This window comes from Periophthalmus magnuspinnatus, chromosome 19, assembly GCF_009829125.3.
Source record: "Periophthalmus magnuspinnatus isolate fPerMag1 chromosome 19, fPerMag1.2.pri, whole genome shotgun sequence".
NCBI lineage: Eukaryota > Metazoa > Chordata > Actinopteri > Gobiiformes > Gobiidae > Periophthalmus > Periophthalmus magnuspinnatus.
The window spans coordinates 26,715,992-26,731,667 of NC_047144.1; the positions used below are offsets into that span (position 1 = coordinate 26,715,992).

General features: G+C 38.7%; 1 protein-coding gene across 5 annotated transcripts in view; it reads left to right on the top strand.

The window, feature by feature from the left end:
• The window catches only part of LOC117387819 (protein shisa-6), a 162,381-nt gene that overhangs the window by 24,516 nt on the left and 122,189 nt on the right, over positions 1-15,676 (top strand). Inside the window, exon 3 of one of the 5 annotated variants that reach the window (XM_055229564.1) lies at positions 9,298-9,314. The exons of the other annotated variants lie outside the window; for them this stretch is intronic. Coding sequence (XP_055085539.1) covers positions 9,298-9,314 — 17 coding nt within the window. The remainder of the gene's footprint in view (positions 1-9,297; positions 9,315-15,676) is intronic. 5 annotated transcript variants of the gene reach the window in all.

Sequence of the window (15,676 nt, forward strand, 5' to 3'; positions counted from 1 at the left end):
AACTGAAGCTGATTCTGGACCTTTTGGAGTATGATTAAATGCCTGGGCTCTGTGGTTTTGGCCTCTGCTGTCTGATATGGATGTGAGGCTGCTGTTGTGATATATTGATTGATATATACAGTAGTTTGAGCTGAGTTAACTTGTTTCAATGAAAGACAAAACTTCTTTTTTTTTGAGAATTTTTAGCTTTTTATTTATTTCATACATTTTTTTTTGGCTTGGAGTACAATCTGATCCTTATTCTTTCCAGGATGATTGATTTGACTGAGCATAGGAGAGTTACAGCCTCCCCGCCCATGAACTACAATCTTTAAATCATGTTGTATAAATTCACAGATTTTAGTCCCCACAGGGTAGTAAAGTTATGGAACAGTTGTAGGGGCACTTGGCTCAGTGTATGCCAGAGAGGATCGCTTATTTGTGGGATACATTATTGTACACTTTGGGGGTTCCTGGAGGCTATGGAGCTCTGGTACCACTGGAGGCATTTTGCTCAGTCTAACCCAGAGATGATCACCAATTTGTGGGATAGATTACTGTACCTTTTGGGGGTCCCTATAGGCTAGGGAGCTCTGGTACCACTGAGGGCACATGGCTCAGTTTAATCCAGGGAGGATCACCAATGCCCACACATTTTGCAGCTGACCCATATCTCAAAGCAGTCCAGGTACTCCATATTGGAAATTCTAATCCTGTTCAGAAGTACCTACACCCAGATCCCAATACACAGAGAGAACAGGAAAACTACTTGTAGGAAGGGCCCATACGGCGTAGAAACCACTAATGGGGCTGTCTTTTTGTGAGACAAGACTAACCACTATGCCACAAAAAGATTAAATCCATATTCAAAGACATACCTGTACTATTCTCTTGCCATGGGTTTTAAGTGTCTGTAGCTTTTAATAGTGTACTTTGTAACTTTTCTAATGAGTGTGTCATCTCCTTATTTTCATGGAGACATTTTTGCAGTTCAGCAGTAGTTGGTAGAGTGTTTGTCCTTTGAGCCGAATGTCGGTGGTTCAGATCCCGCTCTTGACATAATAGTCAGGTTGGCGGTGCAATTCCAATTTCCACAGATGAATGTTGCTGTTGTGACCTTGGGCAAGACACTTAACCCACCTCACCACCAGTGTCATGAATGTGTGTGTGAAAGGGTGAGTTTTTCCTTGATGTAAAGTGCTTTGAGTGCCTTGAAAGTGGAAATATACAACGTAACCATTTATCATGTACGATTGCTTTGCCTTGAATGTTCCACAGTATAGTATCAAACTTGCATTGCTTTTATTTCATTATTATGTCTCACAATAACATGAAAAACATGCATTCTTACTGTGAGCAGGGTCGCCTTTCCATCTGTATCTTGATCTGGTGTATCTTTTTTATTGTCCAAGCCATAAAAGGACATTTGTATGCAACTTTTGATTGTTTTCCTACTAAAAAAATGATTATTGAATTGCATTTTATCCTATATTGATTTTTAATTTTAATTGTAGTTTTTGTGGTAACTCTTACAGGGTCCTTATCTTGCAGTGGAAATATGATAAGACATGGTGGGATGGTGGTGGAATGACTCACCGAATATTAAAGAGAGCCTGACTCTGAATACATTAGACTGTCAATGAGGCTTCATGGAACAATGGACAGCACAGTCAGACTTAAACTAACTGGGCTTCCTTAAAGAGAGAGCATTTTTCTTCTATCGGGTATTAACTGCTAACACATAACATATTTAGATCACCTTGTTACCTTTTATTGTTTTAAACATGCTATATTTGCCGTTTTGTTTTGTAAGTTTCACTTTCATTTTTGATGCTCTGAGTCTCCCCTTCTTTTGCTCTCACACTCCCTTCAGAGTGCTGTCACATCACAATCAGCACGCATCCCACTAATGAAAGTGCTGCACATTTGTATAAGGTTTGTCAAGTTGCTATGTACAGATATGTACAGTATTGGGCATCTTACTTCAAAAATGTAATTAGTTATAGTTACAAGTTACTTCTCCCAAAAAAGTAACTGAGTTGCTAACTCAGTTACTTTTTGGGAGAGGTAACTAGTTACTAGGCAAAGTAACTATGCCGTTACTTAATATGTTAAAACAATAAAAACACAACAGATGTGACCCTTTAACATTTATTTCATTTAACAGATTGCAATTATATTACATTTGTTTACAAGTAAATTATAGAATGTATCAAAAATAAAAAAAATATATAAAAATTTCATTTGTAGTGCAAATAAATCAGCGTCACACAATTTCAGACAACTGTACTTCAAGTATTTTCTTCATTAAAATAAACAATAATAATAAAGTGCTTTCAGTATAATACAGAAAAAAAACAAAAAAAAAAAAACATTGCAATGTATTGCAAAACTAAGGCATTCAAATGTAAACCTGTAATAAAATAATACAAATCCTTTAAGCCTTCTCTAGCCATACAAAGTAATTCTCTGTCCAGTATTAAAATATTAATCACTCTTATTTCAACATAAACTGAACTTTACGGCAGCGATAGTATCTGCGCCCACCTTGCTCATGTCAAACAAGCCTTTTATCTCACCCCTTTCACCAAAGAAACACAACAGCGTTGCAGCTCCCTTGGCTGAGAGACTGCTCTGATGAATAGCAGAGTGAACTGAATTAACAGTAATGCGCCACATTTTATTGTCAGTAATGGTAACGGCGTTGGGACGCTGGGAAAAGTAATTACTTAGATTACTCTGTTAGTGAAAAAACAATGCAGTTAGTAACGCCGTTATAGTTTAACTCTGTTATTCCTAACACTGGTTATGTATCCTGATTTTTTGTATATTTACGGAGAATTGGGAGCATGGATAACATTGGCTTATGGGCTGAGCCTTAGACAGAATCTCAGAGCTTACCGTAAGGAGGGTCTGAGATATGATCAGATCTAAAATACTGAAAATATATGGGAATGATATCTAAAACTTTTTTAGGCATGTTTTTGATGAGGGAACAATGTTATATAATAGAAAGCTCCAAAAAGTTGATTTTGCATAATTCCCGAGCTATGCCACTTCTCTCTAAAAGCTTTGAGCCATACAGGTGGACTCATATCCCATATCAATAAGTCATTCATCAATATTTCTGCACGATTGTGTCCCCCACTCACAAAAACTGTCATTCATTGCTTTATGTAATCAACCAACCAATCAATGTAACAAATAAAACAAAGTCTCAGTGCAGCCTAACACAACATCAGATCAGGTAGGGTCAGCAGATCCTGTGTCAGTTTGAGGGAAGACAAACCTAAGTGTATTGAAATTACACCTGTTTGATGCATACCTAACTTTGCTTGTGTCAGATGGACCAGTTAAAGAGGGAGTACTATGCAAAATTGTTATGGTCTTAACATAAAAAGAACAAAAAAATAAATAAATAAACATTATTGGCAGAGCTAACCCCCAGAGTCTGCATGTACTGGTGTATGAATGTGTGTGTATGAATGGGTGAGTGGTTCCTTGATGTAAAGAGCTACGAGTGTCTTGAAGGTGGAAAACATTATATAAAAATGTGACCACTGAATTGGTGAAGTCTTGTTGCTAATGAATTTGACCCCACTTCTAAACATTTTCACATTTCATTTGTATCAAGGAGCGTCTAATGGGGACAGGTGAAAATTCTGGACTTGAGGGTGTAATCATGGATCACATTAAAACACACGTGCGCCTGTGGCATCGGGGTGTTCGTTGGTGAAAACTACCCGTTTTACATATTCATTCACTCACAGGAGCATCTCTGTGAGAAACTCTGCTGCATTTTTGCTCCACTTTTACTGTGGTTATCTTGTTAGGGTTTGATAAATGAAACCCTTGGTGTAAAAAGTTTGTAACATTTCAGAGGTCCAATTGGCTCCATGTTTCCATGGTTACTATCCAGCAGCCCCCAACTTCTGTCCATTGCACTGCACTTGGTTGATTAAAGGTAAGGATGTAACAATAACAAAAATATTGGTATATTGTATTGTCAGCAGTGTCACAGTAACATTGTGGGCCATCACAATACATTGAACTATAAGTCTCTTTGCTTGTATTCATTGTTATGGTGGTAACTACATAGGAAACTGCTTATACAATGATCCTTTGCTCTGTTTCAGTGCTGACAACATGAAGAAATAACTGTTATTAAGCATGTTTAAATCTCAATTCTTGTTCACAATTTTGTCAACCTCCACAAAATATTTCAGTAAATATCATACCATGAGATGCATATTGTGACAATTTTGTATCGAGAGATTTGGATATTGTTCCAACCTTAGTTAAAACTGCGCTATGTAACTTTTCACCACTAATTGTCTCTATGGAGATGATATTGCCTGGAATATGAAAACTACACTAAAAACATGCATTCATACTGTGAGTTGGGTCACCTCTGCATAGATCTGACCTTTTACTTGGCCCACCGGCATGTCTTCGTGGAGATAGATAGGTTTAATGCCATTCTATGGATCATTTTAGGAAGAGCAATGAAATTTCCATGGAGACAAGCAGGTAGTACACCCTTCTCAAGTAACAGTGCATAGTGCCCAGATATTATTTTAAAAGTCTATACACCTTCACCTCTCGCTCTGATAGCATCTGTATTGCTAGCTCTTATTGTTAATGACTTGAGACAAATGGAGGGTGGTGCAATTCATCGAACTTTTATTGCATCAAGATCCGATTGTTTCTAATGGTCAGTGAACAGCTTGTTTCCTTTTAATGGAGGTCTATCAGTAAAAACTTGTGGTTTGGAGAGGAGCTGAGACTTTTTGTTTGTTTGTTTGTTTAAGGGTCCATATTAAACTATTTTCTTATGTATATTCTAATGATGTTTCCTAATGAAAAACATGTTTCATTGTGTTTTAAAACTTTCACTTTCACTAGAATCATTTGAGTATTTTGAGTTTTGGAGATGTAGATAGACAAATAAACAAGGATTACTCAAACATGTGTAAATGAAACCAAGCACAAGTCTAGGTATGTTTTTGATAAGGTAAAAATATTTTAACATTGCTTAAAGCTCACAAGTCAGTTTTGCAAAATATAGGTCCTACAAATGGAACAGATGAAAACTCATCTTGTTTATGCTCTTCTGGAATGAATGTCATTAACCTTGCAGGTGATGGATCCATGCAATGTTACAGGTTAAATCTGTGTAAAGGCGAGCCCACTCACTCACCTGTTATTGGTTATCTTTGATATATTTGTTTGTATTTTTTCTGTATTTGAACGGGACACCCATGAAAAGGAGTGTCTAAGTGCTCTCATTGGGCTCTCTCTGTACAGACAAAGATAAATACATATGTTTAATGCCACAGTGTGGAACATTCTAGGCAAAGTAATAACATCTCCAGACCCCCCACTAAGAAGTTAAAATACTATAATAGTCAAAGTACTCTCTTTATAGTTGCCAGTACCACAAGCTTATGTCATGGTCATTTTCCATAAATATACAAAAGCATGATACAAAACAATACACTACAACTTCACAAACCTGATGCAATGTGCAGTAGTGTGTTGTGATAGCACTCTGAAGATAGAGGGGACTCAGAGCATCAAAAATAAAACTGAAAACATTAACATGTTTTGGTGAATATAGCATTTTCAAAATGATAAAAGGTATCATGATGATCTAAATATTTTATATGTTAACAATTAATACCCCATAGAAGTGTAATACTCCCTCTTTAATAGTATAAAAAGTTTGGAGACATAGCGTTACTTAGCCTCCTGCTGACGTCGTCTTAGTACACAGAATTATGAAATATGATTTTGTCCAAGGCAGAAATGCTGTTTTGGGGAGTTTTTCACAAACTGTATATTGTCTGTTTCTGGGGAAACTGAGTTAAAATGTGATCTGTGTGGAGTGCATCACAGTGATCAGCAGTCCACAAGAAGTTGCATTGTTTTTTAAAGTTGCATTATGTAACTTTTCTGCTGGAGGAACAATGCAAATAAAATCACTTTATTTGTCCCCTAAGGGGCAGTTTAAGCACATTGAGCAGTAAAATAGAATACTAATAAAAAATTAAAAAAAAGCTCAAACAAAAGTCTCAACAAGTAGGGTTATCAAGTCCAGTGTCAGAGCCATTTGTGGAGAGTAATAGCCCTCATGACAAAAATGTCCCTCTTCTTTGTTTTCTATGTCCCGTAGCATCACAGCAGCCACCAGAAAAGTTACATAGTGCACCTTTAAAGGTCCTATATTACACAAAACAGATTCTTTTGAATTGTAAACCATGTTAAAATGTTGTTACCTCATCAAATACCTCATAAAAAACATACTTCTTGACCCTCTCCTCTACACGCTCTGCTTCATCTGACACTCTCTTCTGCTCCTTTGACCCTCTCCTCTGCATCCTCTGCTCGATCTGACCTCCTTCTATGCTCCATCTGACCTTCTCCTCTGTTCCTCCGATCCTCTCATCTGCATCCTCTGTTTCATCTGATCCCATCCTCTGCCCCTCTGACCCTCTCCTCTGCATTCTCTGCTCTATCTGACCCTCTCTTCTTCATCCTCTGCTCCTCTGAACCTCTCCTCTGCATCCTCTGCTCCTCTGACCCTCTCCCCTGCATCCCTTGTTCCATCTGACCCTCTCCTCTGTATTCCTTGTTCCATCTGACCCTCTCCTCTGCATTCCTTGTTCCATCTGACCCTCTCCTCTGTATTTCTTGTTCCATCTGACCTTCTCCTCTGCTCTTTTCAGACAGCTGCTAACTGTTCATTGTTGTCGTTACTCTAAAGAAACAGAACAAAGGCTTTCTGTTGGTCTACCTCACATGCACATTAAATAAGAATTATCTCAGCAGTGACAAGTCAAACTCACTGGCAACAGTATACCATTGTACAGGTGTAATGCATGACTTGTTTTTCATAAATGCAACATTTAAAGTTTTGACAATTCTGTAATTTCTACTTAAATTGGTGGGTTCATACCTATTGTAAATAAAAATTATATTTTTTCACCAATCAAGAAGCAATTTGTGAAGAAATGTTGAAAAACCTGTTGAAAATAACTGAAAGAAAAGAGTTTTATTTTAGAGAGTTCCACACTTATGACGTCACGCTAAGCAGTATTCTATACAAAAGCTTGGCACAATTTACAGGCAAGAAATGCATGCATCATGCAACCAATCAAAGGTATTTTCTTATATTTCATTTGTCAATTGAAAATTCTTTGTACATTACAGTAGTTTTGGCACAATGTACAACAAGTGAGTGTGTACATGTAAGACATTATCATGTGTGTACATTGTTGGTGTCTAAAGGTATAAAAATATACTTGCTTAAAGATAAAGTGCTAGTAGATATAAAGCCCTGTTTAGTATTATTTTTGTAGTATTATTTTAAAGGTGCAGTATGCAAGTTTCTGGCACTGGCACAGGCCTAACCTGGCCCTCACTAGGTTCATATTTGTAGCCCTCTGAATAGAGTTCTACACATCAGTCTGGGATAGCTCTTGATGAAAGTGATCAGAACCGATTATCAGTGCAATCAAAAAATACATGATGTTGATTTGTTGAAGCGTCATAACAGCACAAAGCACAAAGCAATTCCCTCTGCATGTTTTTCAAAAACAAAATAGTCTGTATTTCCACTAAAATTGGATGAAGTATGTTTGTCTTATCTAAAACCACGGATACCATGGATACGTCTAAAACCATGCTTCAGAACATTCTCCATGGAGATAGATCTGTTTTATGCCATACTGTGGAATATTATAGCCGAAGAAGCAATATTTCCATGGAAACAAGTAGGAGGAGGTCCTCCTCTAATCAGGTTCGTGGAGATGCAAAATGCACAGTCAGGAAATGTGTTTTTTTTACATTTTTTTCAATTCAATGCACACAAACCAAAATGAAAATAAATAAATAAATAAATAAATAAATCATACTTTTATTTTATTTATTTATTTTGTATTATTCTTGGTCTTTGAATAAAACAGATTTTAGTAAAACTAAGGAAGCAAATAAAAAGTTATTAAGTTGTCCTTTTCTTTTTGGGTACTATTTTCTTCCTGGTGCTAGTGGTACCACAGCCATTCCACTTGGAGAAAACCCAATCTCTTCTGACCTTGGAATTTAAGCAGGGTTAAATAAATATCCTGCTAGTATAACTGTTAAATGCTAAGCATGTTCAAGGCGTCCTGCTTCTGTTGTTCATAATTACTACATGAGTCTATACTTATTAAAAACACTACTGTAATTATTCTGCTGTCATGAACTAGCAGCATGCCTGATTTGCCTTGAGGCTTAAACTGGACATTTCTGCAAAGAGGGGATAGCTAAATAAAGGTTTTGGAGCTTTTTACCATGTTATAGTGTTGTTTCCTCATCAAAAATCTCTCCTAGCCCATATTTGAACCCCCCTTAAGGTTATTTGTACTATTCTGGCCAACCATGCTTCCAGATGACAGTTCTTCACAAATATACTAAGCAGGATACAACTTGACAAACCTGATGCAATGTGCAGTAGTTTCATTAGTGGGATGCATGCTGATTGTGTTGTGATAACAGCTGGAGGGAGAGTGACAGCACAGAGAACAAAAGGAGGGGGGGACTCAGAGCATCAAAAACAAAACTCAAACTTGTTGAACACGTCAATACGTTGCTTTTGGAGAAGACTACATTTTCAAACCAATATAACATGGTGACATAAGTATGTTATGTGTTAACAGTTAACGCTGAGATAGAAGTGTAATACCCCCTCTTTAAAATCAACTACAGGCCCTTTAATTATGCAGTTATGAAATAGCAGCAGGCCTGATTTGCCCTCTGGCTTAACGTGGACATCTCTGCACTTTGTTAATTCCAAGGTCGTCTGCGGAGGACAATTAGCCAGCGAACCATGATGCACCTGTGCTGACCTCTGACCTGTGGATGTTTATGTAGTCTTAATGACACCCTGGAGCTATTCTCATATCCCCGGCCCAGGTCATCACGCCTGAGCCTAAGTACGTCCAGTTACCATCCCCCCCTTCTCCCCTGCTCTCAGGGTTGGCTCCTACAATGTACCTGTGTGCCACGGCTAAGCGAGTGCTCTGCATCTCATTAGTGACCTTTGACCTGAGGGGCATTGAAGTAACAGTAAAAGCTTATGCTGCTTATGCTTATACTAGAGTAATATTTTCAAGGAATACAATCACAGTCACAGTGCGTTTTTTTTTTTTTGCCTACAATGTTGCACAGTATGGATTTAAAGTTCTCCATGGAGAAATAATGAAGGCAGATATTGTTAGCCTCCTAGCATAATTGCCATCATTCATACATTTTCTTCTAGGTGTTTTGGGACAAAAGAAAAAAAACTCCTGAAAGCAGACCTATTGTGCTTGTGTACTATTATAGTTATAATCTATGACACCTGTGGCTCATTATGTTATAATTTGCATGGATTTCAAATCACAATATTCATCTAAAATGAAAAAAACCAAACAAAAAAAACAAAAAACAAGTCTGCTCAAACATACATGAATCACTCCAAAAATAACTTTGGCTGAGTAAATGATGAGGGGAAACTATAACATGGTTAAAACCTCTGAAATTTTGATTTTGCAGAATAGATCCACTTTAAGTCAATAAGATGGACAGCACATTTTTTAGCTGTAAAATTATTTCTGATTGACCCGAGGGTAGAGCCAATGACACCTACAGATGCAGAAGCCTGTTCCTCTGACTGCACACAGCACTCTTACATGTGTAGAAGGAACTATTGAAATTCTGGTGTGGAGGACATTTTGTGGCAGCACTGCACTCATCCTTCAGAATCTTTTGTGCATTTTCTTTTCTGCTTATTTCAAACAGTCATAGTCAATGACAGGAACAATTCTTTGGATCAAGTGCTCTGCCCAAGGACACAACATCAGTGTAAGGTGAGGCTTCTAATAATGCGGTGATCTGCCTTTTCTGGTTCATTGATTGGCAAACTTCAAATGAAAATCAAGGCCATGAGATGATAATGTTACAGTTTGCCTTTAGACTTTTGGAGGAGCGCAAGGATGCTTTGTGCTACTTTGTTTTTTTCAGTTTGTTCTCGGTTCTGGTCCAACACAAAGCTTTGCTTCGGTGTTGTAATGCTAGCATATCTCGCCAGTCCCTAAATGCGGGAAAGGCAGGAACTGGACAAAAAAGAGTGTCCAAGAGTAGAGTGAGAAAAAGAGAGGGGGTGAAAAGGGGTCAGAGAAGGGAGAGAGGATAGAAGATGGGGGGTGAAAAGGGGCCCCCTTTTCACCCCCCATCTTCTAAAAAAGAGAGAAGAGGGTGGGGAAGAGGAGGAGGGAGAGAGACAATAGGAGGGAAGAGGAGAGGACAGGAGAGCGGGAAGGAGGGGAAGAAGCCAAACATATCGCTTTAATGTTTACTTGCCAGAGGGGGGGTGGAACGAGAAGGAGGGAGAGGAGGAAGAGGAGGAGAGAGACAGGGGGAGAGGGGAGACCAGGGAAGAGAGGAGAGGAGGAGTGAGAAAGGGTGGGAGGGTGGAAGAATGGGAAGAATGAGATAGAGAGGGAGAGCGAGGAGCAATGGGAGGGAAGACTGAAACTTATTAAACATGTTCATATGTTTTCTTCGGTGAATATAGCAATTTCAAAACAATAAAAATTAACATGGTCTAAACATGTGTTAGCAGTTAATAACTTTTTTTTCCCCAGTCAAACTGCAATTTTCCTCAAAAGATATAAAAATCCCATCTTGGTTACGAGCCTGGTGACATGTAGCGTGTGATTGCATGTGTGTGTCTGTATCTGTGTGTGACTGAGGAGAAAGTGTACTCAACATGGCCAAATGCTGTGTTTGATGGACCAGTCCCGATAAGAGCCGCGAGCGCTGGGCGAGTGGGAGCACCAAAGTGATTGAGTTCAGAGAGCAGAGCCATGCAGGCGTGGGACAGACACAACATATCGCTCCGGTGTTTCCTCGCCACTTTTCGCCTGAGAGAGATGGAGAGGAGGAGGAGGAGAAAGAGAAAGAGAAGGGGAGACAGGAGGAGTGAGAGGAGGGGGGCATAACATATTGCTAGTGCTTCCTTGCCACTGTTCACCTACAATAAGAGGAATAAGGAGCGGTCATAGGGGGAGGGAGAGAGAGGAAAGAGGAGTGAAGACAGAGGAGGGGTGAAAGAAGGAGGGAGAGAGGAGGGAAAACAAAGGGGGTGAGGAGGGGTGAGAGGAGGTTATAACCAGTGTTGGGCAAGTTACTTCAAAAATGTAATTAGTTATAGTTACAAGTTACTTCTCCCAAAAAGTAACTGAGTTAGTAACTCAGTTACTTTTTGGGAGAAGTAACTAGTTACTAGGCAAAGTAACTACTCTGCGTTACTTTACTCCACGTTACTTATTATGTAAAACAATAAAAACACAACAGATGTGAACCTTTAACATTTATTTCACTTTAACAGATTGCAATTATATTGCATTTGTTTTCAAGTAAATTATAGAATGTATCAAAAAGTAAAAAATATAAAACATTTCATTTTGCAAATAAATCAACATGTCACACAATTTCAGACAACTGTACTTCAAGTATTTTCTTCATTAAAATAAACAATAACAATAAAGTGCTTTCAGTAAAATACTGAAAAGATTCATTACCATGTGTTTTGCAAAACTAAGGCATTCAAATGTAAATCATGTAAAATAAGACAAAACCTTTAACCTTCTCTGGCCACGCACTGTAATTCTCTGTCCAGTATTCAAATATTAATCACCTCTGATCTGAGCCTGTTCCTCTTTGGAGAGAACACAGTCACGTTTCTGATCAAAACACAACTCGCACCTAATCTGCTGTGAACGCACCTGTGGACAGGACATCATTTCCCATCATGCATTACGCGTTTGTAGTCCATGCAGGCGGCCGCAGTCGGTGGAGAGCTGCTGCGCTCGCCTCGTTCAAAAACTTCCCGTTACCGGCGCATACGTCAGAGCAAGTCGGTGGCATCTTGGACACAAAACTAACCGGCATGCACCGCGCACCGACTGACGGCGTCGTATCTGCGCCCGCCTCATCTCAAACGGGCTTTTTATCTCACCCTAGCCTCCTCTTTCATCACAGAAACACAACAGCAGCTCCTCGGCTGAGAGACTCTGATGAAGAGCAGCGTGAACTCAATTAAAAGTAACGCGTTACATTTTATTGTCAGTAACGATAACGGCGTTACGACGCTAGGAAAAGTAATTAGTTACATTACTCCGTTACTGAAAAAGTAACGCAGTTAGTAACGCCGTTATAGTTTAACGCCGTTACTCCCAACACTGGTTATAACAAATCATTTATGTCTTTTCTTGCCACTTTTTGCTTGCGAGAAGGGGGGAGAGGAGGGGGGGCAGAAGTGGGGAGAGAGGAGGATAGAGTAGAAGGCGAGGAGGGGGGATTGGGGAGGGAGTGGGGGGAAGAGAGGCGAAGAAAGGGATGAAAGAAGAGGGAGGGGGTGAGGGGGTGATAAGGGAGAGAAGAGAGCCTACGGAGAGAGGAGGGGAGAATGGCGGTGGGATAGGAAAGGAAAGAGAAGATGGAGAGAGAGTGAGAGGGGTACACAGGGGGTTAGTGATGACACCCATGACACATGGAGCTCTGATGGTTCATGTTAGCAGCAGATTGGACTGTCACACCTGTTTTATGTGAAGAGAAGACGAAGAGAGGAGAGGAGGAAAAATAGTACATCTTAAATCAGATATAACTGCTTCAATTTATAATTTTAACTTAAAAATGTATTTATTAAATTTTGCAACTGGAGCCCTGGTAACAGAAATACATTTTGTCTGTCATAATTGTCCTGGCCTAAATTATTGCAATTAATGATACCAAAACAATTATTCAAATGAAGGTCCAAAAATTGAATCAAAATACCAAATGACTATACATGTCATGTACACAAGTAAAAGAAAAAGAAAAAAAAAACTACTATGTTAATGTTAATAATATAGTAATATAGCACTTTTCCACCTTCAAGCCACTCAAAACACTTTATGTCAAGGAACCACTCACTCATTCACACACACATTCACAGATTCGAGTACGCAGACACTGGGCGTGAGGTGGGTCAAGTGGACACAATGACAGCATTCATCTGTAGGAGCTGGAATCGTACCACCAACCAGTGGCAAGGCAAGGCAAGGAAAATTTATTTAAATAGCACAATTCGTACACAAGGTAATTGTGTACACAAATCAAAATCACACAAATCAAAACATAAATAATCACAAATAATCATCATAAAATTAACACTAAAAGAGAAAAGTGCCAAATAAAAACCCTTCACATGCACAGCTAAACAGAACTGTTTTGAGCCTGGATTTAAACATGGTCAAAGTAGAGGCCTGTCCCACATCTTCAGGAAGACTGTTCCAGGTTTCAGCTGCATAAAACTGAAACGCTGATTCCCCATGTTTAGTCCTGACTCTGGGCACCAGCAGGAGGCCAGTCCCTGAAGTCCTCCGACTGCTAGAGGGAGAGAAGAGAGTGAATGGAGAGAGGAGGGAAGAGTAGCACTAGAAGAGAGAAAGGAGAGAGGGAGAGAGGAGGAGGCAGAGAGGACTGAGAGAGTAAGGGGTTAGTATTACCCTTTTAGGTACCTCTTTAATTAGCCTTAATAAATCATGAACAGACTTAAATACTCAAACATGCATGAATTACTCCAAATACAACTTTGAGTGTAAATGAGAAGGGGAAACAACTATAACATGGTGAAAAGCTCTGAAAAATTGATTTTGCATAATAGGTCTTCTTTAATTCACAATGAACAAATGGATCATTAAAAGGCTCATATTACACTGTTTTCTAATCTATGTTTAATGTTGTTTCCTTATCACAAACAGACCTGGAGTTGTGTTTCATCCACACATGTTTAACACATAAACCCTGCATATTTAGACTTCTAGAGTTCTTCTCTCAAAGAGAAGACACTCTGTTCCACCTTGTGATGTCATGTGGTAATACAGGAAATGCTCCACTGTGTTTTTAAACTCCACACACATTCACTAGAATCATTTGAATAATTTCAGCCCTGGAATGGCCAATCTCTATTGAACTAACGGTAAAAGGAGCTGTTAAAAATATCTAACTCTTTTTTGCTATGGAACTTACCTATGGATTACATAATAATCTATTTGTTCTTTTTGAAGTAAGTCTTTACTTTACTAAGACCTGAATATGTGTTGTGATAAAGTGCCATAAACCTATAGTTTTGAGTTCGATATCCCCTAATCTCCCTGCACATCTGTCATCCCAGAATGAGAGCGTGTTTGGGGCTGCGTAACTCCAGCACGAGCCTTTACTCTCCCCATTAGTTCAGACATGATTGAATCAGATCATCGCAGTGCACAGCCTCTAATGAACATCTAATATTGAACATTTATTTTCCTTGTGTGGATGTGTGAATGGAGGGATGGTCTGGGTGTGTCTGAGCTCATGAGGAGCTAAAGGAGAATGATAACTGTGGACTGGAACGCTGCTAAAGGAGAGAAATTTTGGTCATCAATAACCCTCATGGGTGTAAAACTAACTGGAGGCATTGATTTGTTTGAAGCTCTCTTACCCAAGTTAAGCATTAATCTGAACTTTATTTTAAAGCAAACCTTTTTAGGCAAAATTTACTCTCTAAGAGCTTTTAACCATATTATAGTTGTTTCCCCTCATCATTTACTCACATGATGTTTGAGCAACCTTTATTTGCTTATTTTCAAGACACCATATTGTCCAATTAACCCTCGTTTTCACCACCACCGGTACATGCCCACTGCTCTGTACTCCATTTTACTCACTTTTAGTTTTGGTGTAAATAAAATCCATGACACGCATCTTTCAGCAGCTTTGCAGTAGTCATTTTTGTACAAATAAAAAAAAAAAATGTTCTGCAGCTTGCTATTGTGATGTGCAGCTATCCATCAGAGGTGCCGACAGCTGCGTGATTCATTGTTGTGATGACATTTATGGCAATATCAGCTCCAGTTGGGCACCACAGTTTTTTAATGTAGAAGTCAATGGATTTGTTTCTTTTATTAAGTCCTTTCAGATGAATATTGCAGTTTAAATGTGCAAATTATAATGTAATGATCCACGGGTATCCTAGATTATAATTATATAGCAGAAACAAGCAGAATACGTCTTCTTTAATGCAATCTGACAATAATTAACTCACTTTTTATTCTGCACTCTTCTATTTTAATATTAATTTTATGATGATTATTTGTGATTATTTATGTTTTGATTTGTGTGATTTTACTACTTTGTGTACGAATTGTGCTATACAAATAAACTTGCCTTGCCTTGCCACCTAGTTGTAGCTGAAACAAATTAGCTGATTATTGTTGTTTAAGTCCCTCTCAGATAAGATTGGTCACAAGCTAGCTAGCATTAGCCAATTGTTTTCAGTTAGTGGCGCTTTTTTGTTGAAAATCAAACACGTGTATTTATTTTCTAGTTTTCAGACTATCTAACTTGTCAGCCAGAGGTGTGTGTTGTGTCACCTCACTAACTGCTGAACATTCCTGCATAGACATACAAACTGCTCACCCTCAATGTGACGTCACTGCAAAGTATCAATAAATATGTTCTGTCAAATGAATTACACATGACCTTAGAAGGCTTTTCTATCACCACCTGTGACCCACTGACTTGCACTGATCATGTGTCAGATGGTACACTCATATGGTTCATATGCTTCATATGAAGCATAAGCTTTTGT